Source organism: Odocoileus virginianus, chromosome 5 (assembly GCF_023699985.2).
Source record: "Odocoileus virginianus isolate 20LAN1187 ecotype Illinois chromosome 5, Ovbor_1.2, whole genome shotgun sequence".
Classification (NCBI taxonomy): domain Eukaryota; kingdom Metazoa; phylum Chordata; class Mammalia; order Artiodactyla; family Cervidae; genus Odocoileus; species Odocoileus virginianus.
The window spans coordinates 76,463,937-76,489,910 of NC_069678.1; the positions used below are offsets into that span (position 1 = coordinate 76,463,937).

The 25,974-nt window shown below is 34.4% G+C and overlaps 1 protein-coding gene across 3 annotated transcripts in view; it reads left to right on the forward strand.

Annotated features, from left to right (window-relative positions):
• FAF1 (Fas associated factor 1) overlaps positions 1-25,974 on the forward strand; it is a 500,811-nt gene that overhangs the window by 350,674 nt on the left and 124,163 nt on the right. For 2 of the 3 annotated variants that reach the window (XM_070468180.1, XM_070468182.1), the window contains 4 exons: positions 110-236; positions 1,106-1,244; positions 2,364-2,445; positions 17,415-17,569. In XM_070468180.1, coding sequence (XP_070324281.1) covers positions 110-236; positions 1,106-1,244; positions 2,364-2,445; positions 17,415-17,569 — 503 coding nt within the window. The remainder of the gene's footprint in view (positions 1-109; positions 237-1,105; positions 1,245-2,363; positions 2,446-17,414; positions 17,570-25,974) is intronic. The other variant, XM_070468181.1, reaches the window with a different exon arrangement.

The window sequence follows — 25,974 nt, forward strand, 5'->3', positions numbered from 1 at the left end:
ATAAAATTTTTATAATTCTAATGCCCTATTGTGATTATATAACTTGTATGTTAGGAATTTGATTTCCTAAAGTCAATATGAAACTAATTATAGGACTTTTCTTAAATAGCAAAGCACCGATGTTCATATGGTTAGTGATAGTGATGGAGATGACTTTGAAGATGCTTCCGAATTTGGGGTGGATGATGGAGAAGTATTCGGCATGGCGTCATCTGCCCTGAGAAAATCTCCAATGAGTGAGTATTAATAGCTCCTTGGGTCCAGCATTATGATTCTCCCTCCTAGTTCAGAAACTTATGAGGAACGATGAACTTAAAAATTTCTTCCTGACTTCCAGGTTTCAAGAGATAAAATGTAGCAAGTAGACATTATGCATTGGAACTAGAGCCTCTTAAGTTTTGATCTTAAGCCCAACCATTCCCAATACTTTAGTAAAATTCATTAAAAACTCAAGGGAATATAACTTTTGTTTCACATGTATGAATTTGTCTATCTACTTGAAGCCTGGAAGTTGATAAAATAGCTGTACTTTTTGTGATTGTATTTAATCACCACACATCTTATTGGAGATACCAGTTTTATCAGTAGTTATATTATTATTCCATTCACCCATCTTTGGAGGGAAAAAAGTAAACTGTACCATCTCCCTCACTTGCACTTGACAGGATGCATAGTGTAGGATCTTAAGGGATACTGCATACAAGATGATAGTTAAACTAAGCCCATAAATGACTCGTTTACTCTGAAATTAGGGAACCTTTATGGGCAGAAATAGATGTGATATTTACATAAAGTTGATTTTTCCCATTAGGTCTTTAAATAATTTGAGAGCCTTTTTATATAATTTAATTACAAGATGTCATTTTCAAGAAAACTTTGAAATCATAATTGATGACTGGCACATATTTTGAACACCTAGCAAGATTGTGTCAGTTAGTTTTCAAAAATTCATGAACATGACATTTTGGGGGGTTCTTTTTTAAGGTTTGATAAAATCTTCTAATGTAGCTGGAGTTAAAATGTCTTCTCAGATAAATCACAGAAGCGAAAGTTTAATTTTATTTCCTCTTTATTGATTAAATATATTTCTTATATGTGGGATTAGATGTTATGTGGTTTGTTTTTTGTGTCTATTTGTTTTGGTTTTTTGTTTTTGTTTTTTCTTTTGTTTGTTTTTTAGTGCCAGAAAACGCAGAAAATGAAGGAGATGCCTTATTACAATTTACAGCAGAGTTTTCTTCAAGGTAGGGTTAGGACATTAACTATATAAATTGATGTTCTTTTAATGCTACTATGATTTTTTTGAAACAACTTTAATTGTAGATTGTTTTAAAATTTATCCTTAAAGTGTTCAAAGTATACATTTATCTATACATATAGTCCTGATAGTGAATATAGAGTGTTCCAATCAGATAACTATAAACTACTTATGCCACTTCAGAGATGTATTTGTCTTATCTCTGTGTCATTATAGAAGCATAATAAATGGATTACTAATTTAATATCTTGACGATATTTGCAAAAGGACTAGGCTGTTGTTGTTTAGTCGCTGTGTCATGTTCAGCTCTTTTGTGACCCCATGGATCATAGTCTGCCAGGCTTCTCAGACCATGGGGTTTCCCAGGCAAGAATACTGGAGTGGGTTGCCATTTTCTTCTCCAGAGGATCTTCCCAACCCAGAGATCAAACCCACATCTCCTGCATTGCAGGCAGATTCTTTACTGCTGAGTCACTAGGGAAGTCCAAAAGGACTAGGTATATAGGACATGAATTTTTAGTATATCCTAGGACAGACAAAATATTTTTTCAAATATTGGATAAAAAGACAAATGTTTTTAAATGTAAATGAATCTTTTAATTTTTTTTTGAATCATTTAGCGTTTCTTCTTTTAATAGTCTAATACAAATTTTTCTGTGTATTTGAGATTCTCCTAAGGTGTTTAAATATTTAAACCTAAATTTTCATGTAAATGATATTTTTCTTTAGTTCTGTTTTCTGATGTAATGTAATTTGGAAACTTAACAAGGGACCATGTTTTCTCTCTGTGTTGGACTTCCAGAATAAATGAACTAAAATGGAAAGTTAAGGCTGTTGTAATTAGGAAATCTTAGGGAAATAGGTAACCAGGAATTACTACTTATAAATGGTAATTTGCTCAATGTACTTAAAATTCCACTGTTGTGATCTAGAGGCCAAGAAGAGTTCAAAAAACTAATGAAGGCTTTAAAGAAATGATTTAATGTTTTTTCTATACTTAAAGAGACATTAGCCCCAACATTTACTTAAAGGCTTTGGTTAGACTTGTGAAACTTGAAGTAAATTTGAAATGTATTTTAATTAATAGATGCAATTTTTCCTATAGATATGGTGACTGCCATCCTGTATTTTTTATTGGCTCATTAGAAGCAGCTTTTCAAGAGGCCTTCTATGTGAAAGCCCGAGATGTAAGTGCAATTTACCTTTTTTAATTAAACAGTGCATCTCATAGGTTTACCACCAGGCAGTGCTTAATGTTTTCCTCTTTTTTCAGATTGAAGACTTGATTTTGTTTTTGGTTCATTTCCCAACCTAACCATCACCAAGATGCCCATTTCAGCCACAGGGCAGTAGTATGATAGGGTACTACCGGCTCTTGCAGAAGACTTTGTCAAGCTTTGAAACAGGGTTTCTTTTCTTTTCTTTTTTTTAAGGGGGTAAAAGGGGTGGACATGCTTGGAAGGGACCAGGCTGTGTACCTGTATTCTTTTTAGTTATGTGATTGACAGTTTCTTGCTAAGAGATTTGTCCTTCAATCTTTTCCCCAAATGATTATTCCATCTAATAGTATGTATCTAATAACTGTAATATTTTTTCCTAAAAGTCATTTTAGAGAATAAGATTTTTCTTTAAATACAGAAATGAGCTTTGTGATCTTACAATCAAGAAGATTGAAATATGTAACAAGAAATCAATAGTTATATTTTGAGCAAGAAGATTCCATGTGATTGTTCTATTTATATGTTGACACTGCAGTCCAGGCCTCAGTTATCTGGCTCTTGCCTACCTGTACAGCTTCAGCTCTTCCCATTTCCTGCCTTACACTTAATTAATGTAGCAGCAGTGTACCATTTGTATTTCCCCATAATGTTACTCTTTTCTAATGCTGCCTTAGTGTTAAAAATACCTTTCATCTTGCTCTTTACCTGGTTAGCTAAACACTCTGAATGTTTAATGAATAAAGGAAAAAAGGGAGGAAGGAAGGACTAACGTGTAGATGGAGTTAGAAGTTTTGGAATTAGAAATTTTGAGAGTAGAGTGTAAGGATGACTCTGGAATTTCTAGTTCTTCTTACGACCTAAAGAAAAATTCATCTAAAACAACTTTGAAAAATGGAATTCCAAGACAGTCATTAGTGATCAACTTAAATCTGTCATTGACAGCTCAGTGAAGTAGATTAAGAAACATAAACTGTTCTTTACCCTAAGAATAGTTGAATAGCCCATGTAAAGTCTGTTTTAACTATCAATTTTTTAACTATTAAAACTATATTAAATGGATTTTATTTTTGAAGACATAGATTTACAGTAATACAGTTTTATAGTTTCTATACAGGTTTTGGAAGATACTGAAAAGCACAAAGAATACATTCTAACACAGATTAGCTTTATGATACATGTTCTTTCCATATTTTTATTATATATATTTTGTGGAGCCCACATTTAACAAGAAATTGGTCATGTTATAATCCTGTTCAAACAGCTTATTTTCACCTTTTAAATATTATATGATCATACCCTTAACTATATTTTATAATATTTCAACTTTTACTAAAACAATTTTTAATAAAGAAAAAATGAATAGTACAGTAAACACTCAAATCACCTATACCTAGACTTAATAATCACTAAAATTTTACCCCATATTTGCTTCTTTATATACAGGACATCCTAAAGTTTTAATAGAGTTTTAAGCCTTATAACTTGAAAAGTTTAACTGCTACATACTTAAAAAGAAGCAACATTTGAAATTTAATTATTTACATTATTTATGCTATTAGATTTATGATTTTGATTAATAAATTTTTATGGTAAATATTTGTTTCAGTCCCTCTGATTGAAAATTGCAAACTTTGACTGGAATAGAAAATAATTTTGAATTTATTATTCAAAATTCATAAAAGCAAATATAAAAGAAATATAAATTTGCAAATTTTTTTTTAAGTTTTAGCAGTTAAACTTTTCAAATTATTAAAACTTAAACTGCAGAAGTTAGGATACCCTTAAATATTCATTATTTTTGCTAAGCTATTTCAAGGTGACGTCATAGTTTACCCATAAAAACAGCTGCATACACTTTTCAAAAATAATGATATTCTCCTACAGAATCACAATACCAGTATTGCTTGTAACATAATTAACAATAATTTGCTAACATCATCTAGTATCCAGTGCATATTCAAACTTCAGTGGTTGGTTGGGAAACCATGATCCACTCAAGAATAACAAATTATATTTGTTTGTTAGATTTCTTATACCATTTTAAGCAAACGCCCCCTTTATTCCCCACCACCTGTTTTTTATGACATTTGCTTTTGAGGAAATCATGTTGGATGATTACAGATTGTTCTAAATTCTTGATTTGTGTGATTGTTTCCTTGTGATATTATTTAACTTGTTCCTCTATCTCTGTATTTCCTGAGAAATGGATATTAAGGCTTAAAGCTTTGTTAGATTCAGGTGAATTTCTTTTTTTTGCAAGAATGCTTTTTAAGTAATGCTGAGTACTTTATTATAATCAGATTTTTAATGGTTAGAGTCCATCATTGTATGGTGTTGTTATTCTATTTAAACAATCACTTATTGTTGAACATAAATATGTTTGAAAGAATATTTATAATTTTAAAGTAATCTCTTTTTCAGTTCATTCCTGGGTATAAATGTATTTGGGATTAATTTGTCTCTGCTTTCCAGCAAGATTGCTAAGCAGTTGGAGTAACCAGAAAATACAAGGGTCTTTTATAACCTAAATATAGCTCCCAAATAGGCATAGTTATCTGTTGAATTCCATTTTAAAAGCTATTAGAAACATTATAATTTTCAGTGATGGTATATTATTTAAATATACAATATATAATAGATGAAAGAACTTTTTACTGAGTGTCTTTGTACAGTAAATTGGCATTTGGTTTTCTTCAGACTGCTGATCCCCAGAGGAGCATAAACTCTTAATAATTTCTGGTATTTCTAATGAAACAATTGTTTGTTTTTGATTACTGAATTAGTATTTTAACAACTGAAAGTCATTGGTTCATGTAATTAAGTGTGTTGTTTTGTATTAGATTAATACCAAAATCCACTGACTTCTTTGGACTCCTAAAATATCTTTATCTTTTTCTGTTTGTCTAGGGTTTTTTTTTCTTTCTTCATTTCTCTTTTCCAAGTTAAAGATCAATAGCAGTTTATGTATCATTTATTACATTGCTCTAAACTTAAGATTTTTCTGCATAGTGGATAAGTTATTCAAAATTAAATCTGAGAAGGAACATTTATTTTAGTCATCAACCTAATTATATACATATTCTTTTAAATTAAAAACAATTGTCTGGAAAGTATAGAAATAGTACTACTGCTTTAGGTTTGTATGGTGTACTATGGTTTGTGAAGCTTTATGCATATCTCATTTCAACCTCACAACAAACCAGTGAGATAGGGATACATAATATCAATATTCCAATTGTAGAGATGAGGAAGCTCAGAAAAGCTGCATGACTTAACCAAAGGCAAATCAAGGGTAAGCAGTAGAGGCCAAGTAAAAGTGCAGTTGTTCTAACATATAAAAGTGTATTTTATACTACACCGTCTTACTTCCAAAGCTTTTCAGTGCTAACTGCTAAACTACTGTATTCAGTTACCAAACTTCATCTCTTCTTTCAGACTGCACATTTGAAAGTTAAAAGAAATTGTTTTTGATATTTTTTTTAAACTTCTGAATGAATCATTTTTAAGAAAAGAGTTTTCCTATTATGTTCAAACATTTTAAGGGAAGTATGACCGATACTGTGGGATTGTTACTAAATTTCTTTCATCTTAAATATCACATGTTTAATTTAAACTGTGGGAGACACATTAATTTTACCAGGGCAACAGATGAGCCTTGAGTACCAGCAATCTTCACTTGAAGTGAGAAATTGAGTTCCCAGAGTAAATAAAAACAAGATTGAAGGTTTAAATCCTCTGCTAGGCTTTTTGAACTTATATACTCATTAAATGTTTATTGGAGTGGTGGGATTACAAAGGATTTGGGGAGCTTCATCAACTGGTATATAGTTAATCACTAAGTAAAACACTACATTTGATAAAGTGTTTCTCACGATACACATTCAATCCATCTTAATGAAAACTGCTTCAAACTGATTTCATTTGAGAGCACTTGGTGAGGGTACTCACAGTTCTTTTCTGCCTTTTTCATGAGAAATTTACAATACTGTTCAAAGCAGAGTTCCAACTTCAGTGAAACAGCTATTCTAAGTTCTTGTGTTTAAGTGTACTGTGGAAAGTTTTGACTTCTGATAATGGACTGATCACTTTTTGATCTCTTCTTTGCCCTTAACTGTTAGGGATATTGATTGAATTGAAGGCCATCAATATTTATTGTATGCCAATTTAAGGACCTAGGATATAGAGGTTTCCTGTCCTTGACATGTCCACAGTCTAGTAGGGAAGATGTGTGCTAAGTCGCTTCAGTCATGTCTGACTCTTTGCAACCCTGTGGGCTATAGCCTTCCAGGCTCCTCTGTCCTTGGGATTCTCCAGGCAAGAATACTGGAGTGGGTTGCCATTCCCTCCTCCGGGGTACCTTCTTGACCCAGGGATTGAATCTGCATCTCTTATATATCTCCAGCATTGGAGGCAGGTTATTTACCACTAGTACCACCTGGGAAGCCCTAGTAGGGAAGATAAAACAATATATAAATAGATCTATAAAATGCCATAAATGTAAAATGCTGTAGGAGCAAAGAGGAGAGGCACTTCATCTGCCTTAGAAGTTCACGGAAATTTCTAGAGGAAGTACCTCTGACCTAAATCTTGTAAGATAAATAACACAGGCAAACAGAATTCTAAACAAAAAGAAGGTCATAAGAAAATACCAGAAGATTGTAATTGAGGGTGAAAGTAGCTCAGTCGTGTCCAACTGTTTGTGACCCCATGGACTGTAGCCCAACAGGCTCCTCTGTCTGTGGAATTCTCCAGGCAAGAGCACTGAAGTGGGTTGCCGTTCCCTTCTCCAGGGGATCTTCCTGATCCAGGGATCGAACCTGGGTCTTCTGCATTGCAGGTGGATTCTTTACCATCTGAGCTACCAGGGGAGGTACAACCAAAAAAAAAAAAAAAATAAGACAGCAGAACAGTGCAAGACCGAGAGTTGGATTGCCTGGTATGATGAGGCTGAGAACATCAACAGGAGCATAGAGGGATCTGTGATGTCCTGACATTACCTGGTGTTTAAAAAATATTTGTTGAAAGAAGCTTACATTTTATCTATAGATAAGGAAGAGTCAGTTGTTTGCCTCCTTAATTATAGTTGCAGAAGTTACCACCAGCCACACCATGATTCCCTGGGACTTTCTTCCCCTAAAGAAGTTTATTTTTCTCCTTATAGCCTCCCCACTTCTCAGTTCTGCTGTCCCTGAGATCTCTTCACAACAAAAAGCCCCCCAGAGAATGATTAGACATTTGTAAGTGACTAAAATTCAACAGCAGTAAAAATCCCAGTGCCAGGGCTTATGTCCCATGTGAAAGAATGTTCCTTTCCCAGCCACCCTTTGGGAGACTGGGCTTTGATAGCAGTAATCCTGTTACACTTCCTTAGATCTTCACTTCAGATCCAGTGCTGTTTCCAAATATTACACATAAATTAAGGAAACCAGTGCTTGATTTCCCATTTAGTAACGCTGTGTTCCCAAACAAGTAATGAGCCTGTTTCTAATCTAGAAAAAAGAAGGTTGATGATAATATGTATTTACTTTGTATGGTTGTTTTAAGGATTAAGTGGGATCTCCTCATAAATGCTTCCCTGATAGCTCAGTTGGTAAAGAATCTGCCTGCAATGCAGGAGACCCTGGTTCGATTCCTGGGTTGAGAAGATCCGCTGGGGAAGGGAAAGGCTACCCACTCTAGTATTCTGACCTGGAGAATTCCATGGACTGTATAGTCCATGAGGTCGCAGAGTCGGACACGACTGAGCGACTTTCAAGATATTTTCATGAATGTACCCAGAATCATGGCTAAGGTGTTTTTAAATAGTTTTAGACAAATTTCAGAAATGTTTGTAAAATAGCAAAACCGATTTTCTGTTTGGTTTTTTTCAGTCCATTTATTTATATATTAGTTTAATATATATATTTTATTGAAGTATAGTGTAGTTACAATGTTTCAGGTGCACAGCAAGGTGATTCATTTATACATATACAGAGATTTGACTTAATATGAATAGAATGCTAGATTTCTAATTTAAAAAATACACAACAAGCAATAAAGTCTACTGTATAGCATAGGAAACTATAGTCAATATCTTATAATGACCTGCAATGGAAAATAATCTGAAAAATACCAGAACTGGTTTTTTTATGCAGTTCATCAATAAAAAAATAATAAAAAACTGTTGTTAACTTTAAGAACAGTTCCATAAAGGAATTTTGAGAACCCATTTGAGCATTTATAGCTCTAAAATGAATGCTTTGCTTTAACAGTACTTTGTTCATTATCAGGTTTTATTACACTCATTTTAAAAATTGGGCCATTTTAAAGTAGTGCTGGAGAAGGAAATGACAACCCACTCCAGAATTCTTGCCTGGAAAATCCCATGGACAGAGGATCCTGACAGGCTACGGGGTCGCAGAGAGTCAGACACGACTGAGCAATGAAACAACAAAGTAATGCTGTTTCTACTTCGTCAGGTTAAGAACCTAAATACCATCCCTGGTCAATGTTTTTTAAAAAGAAATAAGCTCTAATCAGATATGAAGCCAGAACTGCAATTGATAAGCTTCTAGCACTCTATCATCCAGAAAAATCAGCCAAACAGACCTATCTGTGCTTTGGAAAATATGCACAGTTTGTTCATCATGTCTTTGTTTTCTTTTCAATTTAAATTCCTTAAAGGCAGACAGTGTTTTTAGAGTAATTTTTTATGACAGCTAGGATAGCATCTGGCACATGTATGAGATAAGAACTATTGATGCTAGTATAATTTTTGAAGTATGTTTTCATATAAATGAAATGTTTGTTAAAAGAAAAGAATACAAATACATTTAAAGTAGCAAATTAAGTTACCTCATAATCCTAAACCTGAAAATAAGCACTACTAAATGTTTTTACTTTTAAATGTGGTTTAAAATAGAAAAATCTCCAAACATACACATCAGTAAAAATGTTGCTGAGTTTTATAGAAGTGCAGCCATACTAAATATGCTGTTGTGTAATTAGATATTTCCACTAAACGGTATATAGTTAGCACCTTATCTAGAATTTGCCTCTTATTCTCCGAGTTACCAGATCTTCCTAATTAAAATTGTACAAATCATTCATGTTTATAATAAAATTATTTTTTTAATTAGTTAAAATTAATTAGTTTTAAGATATGCTGCTGTGTGAAACATTCTTCTCAATTTATTGCTGTTCTCCATTTTTTGAGAGCCATATAACCGTATTCAAAAAGCTATATAGGTAAAATTTATTAAAATATGAAAAGCAAGGCTGATTTTTATTAGTGGGCTTTAGTCATATTTGTATCGTTTCTCTTAAGGAGCCCTCTCTGTCCCTAGAAATTATTTGTTACTCATACTACCTATTTGTAAAGGATAAAAAGCTAAATTGGATCTCTTAAGTATTCCATTTGTAAATTTAACAAATTTGTTCCATATCTAATCTTAAACATTTTCATTTAAATATAAAGAATATAGTAGAAAGAGAAACAATGGGAATTCTTATATTTAATTCTGAGCCCCCATTTACTTGCCGTGTGCTATTAAAATTAGGTTACTCAATCTCTCTGAGCATCAACTTAAAAATTTGTATTGTAGTACATACCTCACAAGGTTAACAAGAAATTAATATAAGTAAAACATCTTCAAAATGTTTGTGAAACATCTTTAAGATTGTTTGCTTTTTAGTTGATGGACATTGAATAAATCAGGCAGATTTGGATTTGAACCTGGAACCTGAAACTGACTATATAAGCCAACATTTTCTCTGAAATGGAGATTAAAATATCTTGGCAATTAACCTACCTTGGAATAATGAATCCTTACCTTCATAGTAACCAAGTTATTCAGATGAACATATTAGGGAAGATGAATTGGCCTACATAATTGGTACAGGTAAAGAAGCAGTAGGAAATCAGACTGAAATAGAGAAGTAGACTGGGGTTTCAACATGGAAATCCGTGAATGCCAGCTAAAGACTATTGTTATTGTGAGGTAGTAGTTAGCGTTTGAAAGTGCTGAAGAAGAGGGTGACACTGTCAGAGAAATAAGTATTGTGATGGCAGTTTGTGTCAATAGAATGGATGGAAAGGGAGAAATTGGTGGCAGAGACTGAGCAACTGTGTGTGTTTGTATATGTGTAATTGTGGAGTGTCAGGCAATGATTAGAAAATCATAGTACAATAATAGAGCAGTGTAGTTTACAAACTTTTTGACTCCTGTGTTTCACAGCCTGTTAGCTTTTGTATACCTTTTTATACATGTGTATCTTCTAGTATCCTGTTTCTCCCACACCCTTCTTGGAGTGCCTAACAAAACAGAATAATACTGCTTTTGTCATAGACCTACACTAATGTGTTCTCTTCTTTCTTTCCTCTGAAGCATTTCAATAGAATCTGTTGGTTTTATATTTGCCTTGTCATTTACAGTCTTTTATAAATAACTATACTAAGAAAATCAAAGTATTTCTGATGTTAAGTAGGGCCTAGTATCTTTATTAGAAGTATTGGGAACTTAATTTCTCTAGCATATACACTTAAGAAGGACGGGAAGCCCCATGAAGAACTCTAAAGAATCAGTTAAAAGAGGACAATGACCCAGTGGGGGCAAGCAATATAAGTAAATATTTCACAGAAAAGAAGAGTAAAAACAGTCAGTTTGCTGTAACAGCCAATCAGTTGAGCTTCCAGTTTATTTTTTTTTTAATAGTTATTTATTTATTTTTGGCTGTTCTTAGTTTCAGCACACTGGCTCTCTAGTTATGGTTTGTGGGTTTAGTCACCCCACAGCTTGTGGGATCTTAATTCCCTGACCAGGAGTCAAACCTGTGTCCCCAGCATTGGAAGGCAGATTCACAACCACTGGACCACCAGGGAAGTCCCAGGCTTCCAATTTCCTTATTTATAAGAACTTTAGATACATGTCTATCTTTCTCAAAGATATTTTATGACCTGAGTAATACAGTTTGAACAATGCAAACTGATAAAGCTCAGTACCCAATGAACACTTGCCAGCTTATTTTACAAAGACAGTTTAATTTTGCTTTAGGCTTTTTGGTTGGTTGGTTTGTGTAACCTATGACTTTCACAGGAGTGATCTCCCAGTGTAAGATTCAAATACATCTCAGACATATACTGTGTCTTCAAGAGTGCCATTCCAACATCTGCTTTAGGAAGTAAGAGGGAAAAGATACCATCCTAGCATCTCTTCATCTTCACTAGGTGGCTATTTTCTTTTGGAACTTCTCTAGTTGGTTGCTATCAGTTGGTCCTTGAACTCAGTTTTAGGAGCAAAAAAAAAAAGGCAAAGTGTCACAATTCACTCCAAAATCAGTCTGCACTCTGATTCTTTACTGTTCAAAAATTACTAGCTTGGAGTTATTTGAATACATCATCAGGCCATTGACATCACAGGGCCTTTTCCCAACCTTTTCTCTTTGCTTTTACTCTTTTTTCACTCTTCCTTTTTTCCGCTATCACCTAAAGTTAAATTTCAGCTCAAATATCACCTTCATAAAGAAGCAACCTGTCTGTTGTTCATGCCTAGACCCAAGGACCCCCTCTGTTATAGTAGTTATGTCACCACTCCCATCTAAGAGTGTTGGACTTCCAAAGCTATGTGTTACCAAGGCATAGAAAAGAGAAATAGCTTTCTCAACGTCACAGAGCTGGGAGGTGGCGAAGCAGGAATTTGTTTCCAGACAATGTAGCTTCATGCTGCTGTGCCACAGTTCTTACTGTGTGCTGGAGTCTTGGTTGGACGCTGGCTGGATCTGTGAATACCCATATATAGGAACAAGATTGTGGAAATGGACTGTGAACTGGGATGAACTAATTAGAACTGGCCATTAACTAATTAGAGCCTAGATTTAAAACAATAAATAAGATAGCTACAAACAACATTATGAGGTACTGGAGAAATTTGAATATGGACTCTATATTAGATAACTGTACAATATTAAGTTGTAAATATTGTAAACAATATTAAATGTGTTAGGTGTGATTAAAGAAATAATGATTGTGTAAGGGAATATCCTTATTTCTCAGGCGACAGACACTAAAGTAAAGTGGAGGTGTCATGATATGTGCAGCTTTAAATGTTTCAGGGAAAGAAGCATGAAAAGAATGATTGAGCAAATACAGCAAAATGTTAATAATTGATCAATCTAGGTAAAATATAAAGAGCGTTTACTGTTGTATCAGTTTATCAGTGCCTTGTATCAGTAAACCATCCCCAAACTTAAAACAAGAGTGATGATTCTGACTATTATGGTGATAATATAAAAGGAGAAGGGAAACTGAAAATGGAGAAATAAAATTGGGTCCCAATTTACACAAAGATAATTATTTTTAATTTGTTTTAATTCTTATACTAAAAAAACTATGAAATACCATTTCTAGAAATCATTTGTCATATCAACTTCAAAATCATTGAACACACAAATTATGGATATTCTGGTACCTAAAAAGAAACTGGACAACTTTCTTTTCAGTCCATCAGTAAATATTTTCTGAGTGTCTGCTCTGTGCCTGGCTTATTCCAGCTCTAATGTTCTGTAGTTCTGTGATGCTGAGTGTCTAAATACAATAGCTACTGTAGCTCAGGGCCAGGTCACATTGGTTGCTGTCAGCCTGGCATTTTCTAAGGATCAACTTAGTACCTTAGCGCCTGGATTTGAATATGAAGATTAGTGAAGCCCTGAAATTGTGGACACAATTAAGCATCCCAAACACTAGTAGGAGAAATGAAGAAGGTGTATTTTTATGGCTATAATTTATCTTGAATTGACCTTTAAATCCTTTATTTTGCATGGATATTTCCAGAATCTTGATCCGAACAGCTGCATTTTATTTGGCACCTACTATGGGCCACACATTGTAAATAAGTATTTTACCTACTATATCCACAATCCTTACATCTTACCCCCATAATCACACAGCTGGCAAGTGGCAAAACTGGGTTTAGCACAGAGCTTTCTGTTACTTTAATGCTTGGAGGCTTTCCTTTAACTGTGTTACCAAAACCTAGATCACAAAGAGGGAGTCTGAGGAGACTATAGCTAGGCTGCTTGCCTTGTTCTTCAACCAGACTTACAGTCTCTCTGCCAAATTAGAAAGGACAAATAAAACGTACATTCTTTAAATGCCCTGATCTTATTGCTTTTCATATGATACTGCAGTTAAATTTTTTGCTTTCCGCATTTGCCATCCCCTCCAGATCCCCAACTTTTAGAGAGCAAGGGAACTTTGTTTTATTCATCTTTATATTCTCAATGCCTAACACATAGGCACTCTGTAAATGTTATTGAACTGAATTATTAATGCGCCAAAGGGAAAAATGGTTATAGTAATGGAAAACAAAACATTTTCCTATGCTTTTTCTATGTACTAAATGCCCTTTCTTCACAAAAGCAGTTTTCTGATACGCTCAACCCAGTTCTCACTGTTTTGGCCTGTGTTTAGTTGAATCAATAAAGTAATCAGAAATCTGAGACTGGGGGGTTTCATTTAGGTGTGCCTATAATTTAATCAGAGGTTTAGGTAACCCAAATTTAGTAGCATTTTCATATTATTAAGTCTTAACATTTTACCTATTTTTACTGTCATAATAACAGAAGAAAAAAATTTCGTTGAAAGTTGAAAGTGTTATTAGGTTTGGGAGAAAAGATTATTTTAAGATTTTTCAGTTTTTCTTTTGAAAGCTGCTATGGGAGTACCCCCAACCTGAAGATCCTTCTCTGATACTCTTTGTATCATCTCCTTTCTCACAGTTTAGAGCTTAAAGTGAGATTTTTTTTTTTTTAAGTATGTTTTCCTGGCATCTCATGTTTAACAGTGTCAGGGGTTTATGTCCCTGGAACGAAAACTGTTTCTCCAGAGCCTTTTTTCTCTCAGCTTCCAGTGAAAAGAGGGGCGAGGCGAGCCAGTCGCTTACCACAAAGCAGTGCCACCACAAAGGAAAGATTAAGGGTTTAGAGAGAGGTCAATGTGGGTTTTTCTCTAACTAAACACTTTCCTAAAGTTTCCTTGTGGAAAAATAATGAAGTCATCTCAGAGTTTTTAAAGAATTTTTATTTCTTTTTCACCGTCTGCATTCGCTTGTCTTCTCAGCATGGATGTTTAATCTTCCTAGGCTTTGTGAATTGGTCCAAATGAATAAGTGGTGAGCTGTCTCTCTAGGAGCTAGAGGCTTATTCTAAGGGCCTAATCACTGAGTAAACACATCTTTGCCCTCCCTCTCACAACTGCGATATAATAGTCGAGATTCTAGCACAGTAACCTGGATATTGCAGGGACCAATGCTTTGAAATGCAGAACGGTTGATCCTCCAAAACAGACAGTGCCTGATCTTCGCCTGCCTCTTTCTTCTTTTTTTAAATTAAATATTACCAAAGAGATGCTTTTTATTGCTTGATATTGTGCATTAGTGCCCTGGATTTCCAAGTTTAGTTTCAGTCAACACTGTCGGCTGCACTTATAGGGAACTCTCCATGTTGGGTTTCTTAGTAGCCTCTTCAGTATATGTGTGTTTGTTTTGGAAGAGCATTCAAATTAAATCAGTGAAATAGCAATGTAAATTGCTAATCTCTTTCCTAATGTCTAAATGTTCCATTGCAGTGTTCTTGAGAGAAATAAGCATTTTAAAGATTTAGCCATTGCTATTGTTTGGTTAAAAATATGCTGATTCAAAAATGGATGGCTCTCTTGTTCCCAGTGTCTCTTTAAATGTAGTTGCTGAAATACAGTCAAGCAGAATTAGAGGTTGGGCTAGAGAGCCTCTAAGAAGAGGACTTGTTAGTGCTGAACTTGTTAGTGCTGCCAGGTTCACATTCTCATCCCTAAAGCAGTAGTTCTAGATTCGTTTACTAAGAGTGATTTGGCTACCATTTGGTATCTTGGCCAGAGGGCTGTCGCTGATACCAGCATTCCTGTTTCTTTCCTCAAATATGCTAAGACCTGTGCTAACTTAGGGATGCAAAGAAGACCAGAAGAGACCCTGTTCTTACCCTTGAGAGACTTTGTTTAGAGGGGAAACTGGTTAACAATTACAATACTAACAGAAGAGATAGAGGCCCAAAAAGGAAGTGCTTGACACTGCCTTGGAGAATTAGGGAAGGCTTCATAAGGGCATTTACTTTGAGCCTTAAAGGTTGAGTAGGAATCGTCCAAATAAATCTCCCACAATATATCTGATTACAGACTTCCTAGATACCAGCTACTATTATCTGCAGGTGTCATCTTATTCGATGTTTCATCACTACTGCTTCCTGCTGACCCTGAGACAAAGATTATTTTAACAAATACTTGTTGAATGAATGAATTGACACCTGGAAGCAGCTACTGTTGGAGCTACTTACACTCGGAAGTTCTGCCCTTATTCACATTACATGCTGTTCTCTGAGGCCCCAGAAGTACTGATGTGTGAGCATCTGGTGCCTTAATACTCTACAAGCTCTCTAAGCCTGGAGTGTAGTGTGGTTGGGTTCTTTGCTACTTCTGTAGTATCAAAGACAGAACACTAGGCTTGGAGTCAGCCAATCTGGATTCCAATCCCAGATATACTACTTACTTATTAGTTGTGGAATTTAGGATAAGCCAGGTTTCTAAAGCTCAGTTTCCTCATAGGTTAATAAAGTTAAGAATACTATTTTACAGGTTTGTTCTAGGGATTAAAGTAGATAATGGGTGTGTGACTAACACTCATTTTGGAAGCATCTACTTCTGGCTACCCTCATCTAATACAAAATTTTCCTTTGAAGAAAATAATGATGACTGTTGTTATTAGGATTGTTTATCAACATAATTCCAAGCCTCAGATGTTCATCAGCGTGAACCCTTCTTCTATAAATGGGTTAGATAAATAAAAACCCTATGTTGTGAATAAAAACCCTTCTTTTGTTCATCTTACTACACAGCATTTTCTCCTTATCATCACATTCTTTTTCAATATGAGGGGAAGGACTCTAAGCTTCCTTGAAATTGTCCTTCACCAGAATTTCACAGATTAGTTTGTGTATTTATCATAATACTTTACCTTTCCATTTCCTGGTAACTGGCTATTCTTAAACTCAGGTGTTCTATAGGGTAGCACCAGAAAATTAGTTAAGGACAATTTAGGTTCTTTAACCATCTTTGCTGTGGTTAAAGCTGACATTTGCAAATTATATTGCTCAATATCAGTTTTTAGTTTCAGTTATTTTATTGATTATCTAGCTCTGACAAAGGGTACGTTTAAAAGAGCAAATGTCATTTCTTGAAAGCAAGTTTTATCAGGCAAAAAGCAAAGAATAATTTTCTGTATGAGAAACTACATTGGATATTTTCTGAAATATAAACTAGAAGGAACTCAAGTGAAGTAAACATTTTTCTATCATCCTTTCAAATGGCAAGTAGATATCAATCACATGTTCTGAAGTAAGGACTTTGACATGGGAAAACATTAAGGACTTTGAAATTACCTGTGGAACTAAAACAAAAGTTATTTCAGACTTTTTTCTTTCAAGTAGAAGAGACTCTTCAGTGTTCAGGTTAAAAACATAAAAACTATGTAAGAGGAGATTTTGGCATTCAATCTTAATCAGTATTTTTTTCTCTGTATTGTTGAATAGCTCAGAATTAATTTTCCCTTTACGTATATAGTATGTACTAAATATGAAGAATTGTAATTACATTTCCTTTAAAGAAAATGCAATCCTATTTTGATTCATGCTTGAGATAGGCTTGCACATGTTAACAGGAATCTATGACAGCAGTCTGTAAGACAAGAGTATAATCATCTGAAGCAAAACATATTCATATTAGTAGATGCTTTAGGAGCTCCAGGTGTCAGATACTTTTAGGGAATAGCATTTAATTTTTATCTTTGTTGCTTGTATTGACTGTGCCTTTCAAAATTCAAGAAATGTTACATTAGTGGATATTTTAATTCATCAATCTTTTCTCCTCTTTTCAGAGAAAGCTTCTTGCTATCTACCTCCACCATGATGAAAGTGTATTAACCAACGTGTTCTGCTCACAAATGCTTTGTGCTGAATCTATTGTCTCTTATCTGAGTCAAAATTTTATAACCTGGGCTTGGGATCTGACAAAGGATGCCAACAGAGCAAGGTAATACTGTTGTTTATAAGTTATAAGTTGGGTTTTTATTTTTTTTTAAGTCATCATTGTATTTGATTTCTTACCATCATAAACATTTTCATCCTCAGCTTAAGTTTTCTATTATTACATTTAATTAGATAAAAACTGTTTGTTGTAGTTAATGTATGCAGTTATTTACAGTTGTGAAAAAATACTTTAACTAATAAAAGATTTCTTAAATTCAGGAATAACCCAAAAACCAAAACCAAAATACATTGTTCTTGTCTTTTTGCATTAATAAAATACATTTCTTTGTACTGATATTCTAATGTTCTAATATGTTGCTGAACATTAAAATCTGTTTCTAATAAAAATATTTAGAAAAGACAAGGAAAATCTAAGTTTACATTCTTAATAATTCCAGTGATGAAGGCAGGACATTCTGGACTAGTCCGGTGGAGTTGGTAATAGCTTAACTCTAGCATATGCTAATTGATGTAATCGCTTTATTGCACACATTCTTTTGCACACAGCCAGCAATACATCCATATTCTCAGTAGAAAAATGAGATGTCAGGATAAATTTACTTAATTTGTTAATCATAATATCTGTAAATAATGAATAATTCTTCATATTTTGCCTATTTGAGTTTACCATCTGAAATATATTTCATCTTGTTTAATTACACATGTGGCCATAACATCCTGTGATGCAACTTTGGGTGGTGTTAACACAGTCATAATCACAGCCTGCTGATTTATGAACAGGGAGATTAAATTAATTCATTTCAAGGCAATCCTATTGTAGGTACATGATTTAAATGACTGTAGAACAATTGGAAATCATCTGATTTGTCTTTTTATTATTTTATGGCTCACTGAATTTTTGCTCATCATTCAGACTTTGTCTTATGTAATCTGAATCTGAAAAGAAAGATGATTCTTCCCTTAAAAGTGAAGCAAAAGAATGTTGAAGCAATTTCTTCATCTAATACTTCATTTCTTTAAGTAAATGGTTAGGAATTTTCATAGGATGACTTCGTTCTGCCTTGGAAATATTCCCTGTTATACATAAATAAAGAACCTTTAGCACCTGTATTTGTTTAAATTAAATCAGGCTATTATTCACACTCAGTTAAAGGTGATGAAAAGCAGTGCCAAAAACAGATAAAAATGCAGCATCGAAGGTCTTTCATGAGGCAAAATACATAGACTGGAGACTTGGCTAAATCTTTTGCCATTCACTGGCAGTAAGGAATCTCCTCCTTTCCTTTTATCCACAACTTGATGGAGAAGGAAACACTATTTCTAAACCATCTGTAGTGGCTAAGTTCAGCAGGCTACCTGCTGTTATTTTGTTCTATCCTCCATTTAATTCCTTAGTTCCTTTTATTTTACAATGACAAAAAATTGCAGTGTAGTTTCTTTTGAAAAGCAGTGTTTGAGGGTTTTTTTTATGACTGGCAATCAACAGCCATGTAATTGCTTTGTTATGTTTTACTAAAGAAGTCTGTTAAGTAGCACAACTTTGATACACTAGTAATAAGAGTTTGCAGGTTACAGAGACACCTGTGGTGACCAAAGCGACAGAAGCTGCTTATTAGAAAGAGCCAGTACAGCTGTGTCCTATTAACTCCTTATGACACTTTTTTAGAACACAAAATAAAGACCTTGTTTAAGGTTTTAGAACTCTTTCTCAAGGAGTTGCAAGACCAACTATGAAGTATGATAGGATATTTCAATCTACATTTATGTGGTATCTCATTATTAAGTTACTGTTATGAAAATAAAAAGAAATGATATTAAAGACTAAATAGAAACATCTAGGAATTTAATAAACTTTTATAGAACAAGAAACAAGGCAGTGGGGAGAAAACATAATTTCTGGGATTTAAAATATTTGGCATCCTTATTCAAAGTCAAATTCTATCCATATTACAAATTAAATACTATTTTAAGGTATTACATTTATCTCTATAAAGTAATAAGTAAAATTATGTTGCTACTGTTTGTGTACAGCTGCTCATTTTTACAGTTAAGGTCTATGGTAAAATTCACATTCTATGAACACAAGATGAAAATTTGCTGGAATGGAATGTTCCTAATAAAGAGTAAAAGTAGATTTCCTTTTGATATACAAAATTATGAGAGAATTACTTAGACTGATGTATTGCCCCCCAAAAGAGTTTGGCTTTAGCCACAGTTTTCTTACCATTTACCATAGATTCATCTAAATAAAATTATCTAATTGAGTTTCCATCTCCAGGATGTCTATAAGCTGTTTGGTCTGGATGCTTTCTTAGTGGTTCTGTGAGACCGTCCTCTGATGGGATAGCTGGGGACACTGATGCCCAGGACAGGAAAGGACTTGCCAAACTGTTTAATTTTTGCTTAAGAAATACTTGGATTAAACCTACAGAAACATCAATCCTCCATAATTTACTGTAAATCTCTTCTGTTTTAAGTGAAGGATATTGAACTAAGTGAATGCTTTGGTTAAGTCACAAGAATATGAATGTAAATTGATATTATAAGTTAGATATCCTGGTTTTGCTAACAATCCAGAATGCCTGATTTCGGTAACAAACTAGGATAAATAAGAAACAGATTTCTATAGAATGTCACAGATATACACCACTGAAGATATAGATGGTTTGGATTTCCTCCTTCCAAAATGATTCTAGTAACTTTCTAAGCTGAATACTTAAGTTATCCAATCTATATCTGTATAATGGATTAGAATAACTTCTCGATTGATCATGGAACAGTCCAAATATTAACTAAAACATCAAACTTTAACAGTAGTGATTACTTGCCTTTTTTCTCCCTCACTAAATCATGATGGCCTTTTTTAATTTGTCTCATTAAACAAAGCACTTTACAAAATTCTGCGGAAGAAACTCAATAAGAATTTGACAAATGAATGTATTCATTTAATTACACTTAAGAATGTTGCTTTTAATTTCAGTATTGTATGTCTAAATGGAAGTTTCTCTCTTAGAAAATTCTATATAGTCTTACTGGCTGCCAGGTATAGTTGCATTTCAGAGCCATTTTTTCTTAAAGCAGTAGGCAGAAAGCCCTTGTTAGTCTTGAAAGGTGCTAGAAGATATAATTTCCCAAATATCCAGTAAAACAATGATACTGATAAAAACAGTAGGATATAACTGTAAAGAAAAAGCGAAAACCAACTAGATAATAGTAAACAAAGAGATCTTGTAAACCAGTGGAAGTGGCTAAAATATCTTAAGAAAGGTATATATTCCTCCATGTTTATTCACTTATTAAACATCGATGCTTCCCTGGTGGCTCAGATGTTTTAAAGAATCTGCCAGCAGTGCAGGAGACCCAGGTTCGATCCTGAGTCAGAGAGATTCCCTGGAGACGGAAATGGCTACACGCTACAGTCCAGGGGGTCACAAAGAGTCTAACATGACTGGACGATTAACATTTTTACTTTTCAGACATTTACTGAATGTTTAATATGAACCAGGATCAGTGCTATGCACTGAGGATGATAAGTTGAAAAAGACACAGTGCTAATGCTTAAGACTCTCATAGTCTAGTAGGTAAGACTGACATAAGAGCTAATATGTAATATGAAATATATACACGATGCCTTGGGAGTATAGATGAAATTCATACTAAGTCACTCTACCTGAGTGAGCCAGGGAAGGACTTGAAGGAGATGGCACACAGAAGGTGATAATAGATTTTCACTCTTTCTCTTCAGAGATTTTTTAATATTAGCAGCATTCTTACTTTATTGAGTTGCAGATACTTGCTATTCTTACAAAAGGATATTGGTACTTTAAACTTCATAATTACCTGTCTGAACTGTGGAGCAGAGAAAAAATAGGAGTTGGCCAGCTAATGTAATCCTGTGTGATATGAACCAAATTGAAATTAAGGCCAACCAATCGGGGTAGACAGATCTCAAGAAGTTGTTTTGTCAATAATTCATGCTGGGATTGGCATATGCTTATAGACAGACAGTGAACAGAGATCAGGACCCCTTTGGACTTGTAACATGTAAACAACCATGGTGGATTTAACTAATAAACATAAACAGCAAAAATATTTTTAGCATAATATAGTGAGTGGATGGTCTATGAGAGAATAATTTCTTGAAATTCAGAACACATATCACTTCTAGGAAGCCTTGCATCCACTCCCATTCTTCCCTTGCCTCAGTCTGGGGAAAAATGCACATTCTGTATACTGCCATAGTATCACTGTGCTAACTTGTATTGATGGCATTCATTATATGGAATGTTTATTGTCTGTCTCCCTGTTAGGTTGTCAGCTTCCCAAGGGAGATATGTCTGTAATGTCAATGCATTAAAGCACCTTTTAAAATATAAGTGTTATATTGATAGATTAAACCAATAATCTCTAATAGGATTTTTGAAACGTAATGAATAAGAGAGATCAGCTCGGATAGTGGAAATATCATTGGAAATGCTACCATGTCCCTCTTATTGTATGATTTTCCCCAACAGCCGTTAATAGGAATAATAAAGCAAAAGCCTTCAAAAGTCTTCTCCTTGCAGAATGAACTAAAAATAACTAGAAGGGGTACCTCATCTTCTGCTAACATTAGTACCCCAGGCTGTCATGGCCTCAGCTCGTGTCACCCACTGGCCATCTGGAAAGAGGATTGAATTCTAACCAAGATGAGTTTATCCATTGGTTCCAAATTTTCTCCCCCAGACTCACCAAATCTTTGTAATACCTCTAAAGCAATTGGTCTCTCAAATTGGGCCTTTGGGATGGTACTCTGAACCTTCTGCTTTGGTAGTGACACTGATTAAAATAAATATGCCCATTGGATATATAAGAATGGTGGTATAGTATGTCAAGAAGCTAGGCAAAGGTCCATCTGGGCACCATCATAATTAAATATATATAGAACTATATAAAAAACTCTATTAGAGCTATTTGGGACTGGTAGTGGGGACATTGACACATGAGTGCCCTTGGTGTTGAACTACAAGTTCTTGACTGAAGTTGTTTCATCAGGGAAAGCCATGTAACACGTGTGGCACAATAAACCACCCATACTAACCAGTAATAAGTAGGTTAATGGGTATCACTTGTTCTGAATAGGCCCACGTGGCTAATATCTTAGTACATCCAGTGTAGATATTGCTTTAGATTATCTCATCATAGAAAATTTAAACATTGAACTTGACTAGGATAGTGCAAACTGGGTAATCAACAATATATGAGTGCTGAAGAATGAGCTTCTTATATGTAACTTCCTGAGATGAAAATGTTTGGCACATCAGTGTATATGCCACGAAGTGTTAAATTAGGCATTGCACGCTCTTTCTAAGTGGTGTTCAGAGTAGCTGCAAATAGAAACCCTAGGAATTACTGACAGAGCCTGGGTTACACAGGTTACGTGTAACATATGTAGCATTACACAGTTAGTACCAGTGTTCACAGACAATTCTATTGCCTATCAATGTTAGCTTTTGAACTTAATGTCCTTGGGTGCAGTATATCAGGTCACTGTAGACTTACGCCGCTGTGCTGACAGGTACTTGTTAGCCTTGATATTCAAGTAATAGTTTTCCACATTACTTAATCTTTGGCAAGAGTTAATTGGCTTAAATCTCTTATTATCAGTAGGTTGCCTGCCTGCTCTTTCCATCTCAGTAATTAGCCATATCACAGTGGCTTACTCTTAATTCCAGACTGCTTGCTGGTTCATGCCTGGCTGAAGCTAGCTGACCATGTTACTCTAACCCTATGCTTCCATTTAATCCAGCAAATATAGCCCAGGTGTGGTGTCTCCTTGGGAGACACAAGGAGTGTTAATTTCCAGCTGCTTCCCTAGGAGCAGATATGGATTCTGCAGAAGTAGCTGATAAAAACAGATGGACATGTTATGGTCAGAGTATTAAGACTTCCAGAGTGCCTTCATGCCAGATTTCCATATAATTTCCCCCAAACTCCTTTATTTCCTTTGTGACACATTTTCCTTCCAAATCCTTAGAAAGGAAATGTATTGCCATCCTAAACATCCCAGGTCAAGGCTTAATTAATGCCTTAAAATAAAGGTTCCAAAACACCAGGAGAGTTTGTCATTTTCTCCCTGATTTGTTTTGTGAAGAAGGAGGAGAGAAGGTGAGGAGGAACCCCTCCTGTTCCATGATTACATCCTACCCACTCATTTTCTCCTTTTCTCCTCTGCTTTTGATTTTTAGTGGCGGTCTTAACAGAATGTCAAGATCAATTTGCAGCATGGTTTAACTCAAGGTTTGCATTCTGCCAGCAGCAATTGTCCCTGCAAACAATGCTGTGTGTTCTTGTAACTTCAGAAGCTTTTAGAAGGATCATGGCAAGGGCAGCATCTAATGACTTTATTAGTGTAGGGTTTCAAAATGGGCTCAGTAATTGTTCATATCTCTTCGTCAGCAAGTCATAATTACTGCTCAGCATTGTCCAAGGGTGCTCTTGTAAATAGTTTCCTAATAGTACTGAAAGGAAGGAAAAGAGGGAGAGGATAAAAGGTGATGGCCTCTTACAATTGAGAAGAAGCCAGCCTGTATATAGATGATGGCTAAACTGTTCACAATTCATTTTTTACTTTTTAAAATAGACAGTTATCCTTTTAAAAGTGTTCTTTGATATAACTTTAAATTACCACTTTACAAGCTTTTTAAACTCTGATTTGGATACTTCCCACACTGCTACCTAGTACTGCAGTCATAACTGTCTGGTGGTGCATGCATTGTATCTGAATCAAGCATTTGTGTAAAAACAATTTTACTTCCTTGACATTCATCTATTAATAATTAATAGTATTCAAGAAATATGTGTTTAACTCAGATACAGTTATCTGTTTTCACAGTCTACATGAAGACTATTATAAAAGAACATTGCAGGGTGATACTGTTGACATGGCAGTCCGAAAGCACATTTAAGTTTTTATCAAATCCCATTTTCCTCATGCACTAGACTTTTCTTATTACTCTATTGGCGGTTTCCTTGGTCTTTCTCCTAAACTCTGTGCTTTGAGTATCCTAGGGATCTTGATTTTGAGTCATAGAATTAAAAGAATTGTTGCATTCTCAAGATATATAAAGTTTGAGCTTCATACCAAGCCTTCACCCCCTTGTGCTGTATTGCCAAATCCATACCTCTTGTGTGACTCCCATGTATAGTTTTGTGCAAATATTCACTTCCAATGGCTAGTTATCTTTGTATTTTAGGAAATACAGGTTCACATAAATATAACTACCAGAGATAACTAGATTCAATTTATATATATAGATTACTAAACCTGAGTTATTAAATGAAACAAATTCTAAAATGATGACATTCCCCAAATAAAATATTTTTAAAGTAATATACCCCCTCATATCATTTGCTTTTCTTCTTTCCTGAAATTGATAAGATCTCAAGAGATTTTTCTTAATTGCTTCGCCAGTATTGATAATTTCTATTTTCGTGGTTGTTTCTGAAGAATTTTTACTAATCATGTCATCTATGCCATTTAAATTGGTAGCATATTTCTCTCTTTCATAAATGCTGATAGTAAAATGCTGAGAGAAACTATAAAAGAAACATATTAGGTCAGCCATGTAAAACCACCCATGGAAACTGATTCCTTTGATACTTTTCCACTATTTGCCTTTCAGTCTACATAGGTGCTCAAAAGAGGTTTTAGTGCCCAATAATCTTAGTGATTGAATCTGCCAAACATACCACCAAAAATTGAAAGAGGAAATAACTACTTGTCTGGAGTTGAGGGATCAGGTGAACTCCTATTTTGTAGATGTTTAAGTAGCTTTTTAGGGAATACGTTTGGTATCCTTTACTTCAGCATACATTTATATCTTTGTACTTGGTTGGTTGCATTATAATAGAGAAAAGTATCAATTTTATGTATTTACAAATAAAGAGCTAACTGTAGTGGTTTTTAAACAGCCATCTGTTAGTTTATCTGTTATTGACTGATTCAGCCTGTAGCCACAACAATTTTTAAAATCCTCCTAATAAGTTGTCACCTTTCATGTATCTTTCCTTTCCTCAGTATGTGATCAGCACCAGGAAAGTCCTCTTTAACATACTTCTCGACAGAAAGAATGAGGCAAGTTTATATGAACAATAAAGAGACTGTGACTTTTATGTCTCAATCTGAGAAATTATGTTTCCCAGTCCCAGTATCAAATAAGGTGTTCTCAAATAAGTTACTTAACAACCACAGCAACAAAAATTTATTATTTGGATATTATGAAAGCTATGCAACTATTATTTATTAGTTCTTAAAGCAAATCCTATTCACATTTAAATATGTTAACTGTTATTCTTAAAAGACTGATTTTCAATACAACTGTTTCCTCGCTGTTTATGCAGACAGTCATACGTAAATCATAAAATGTAGGTAAATTAAGAATAAGACTCAGTTAGTCTGGGATTATG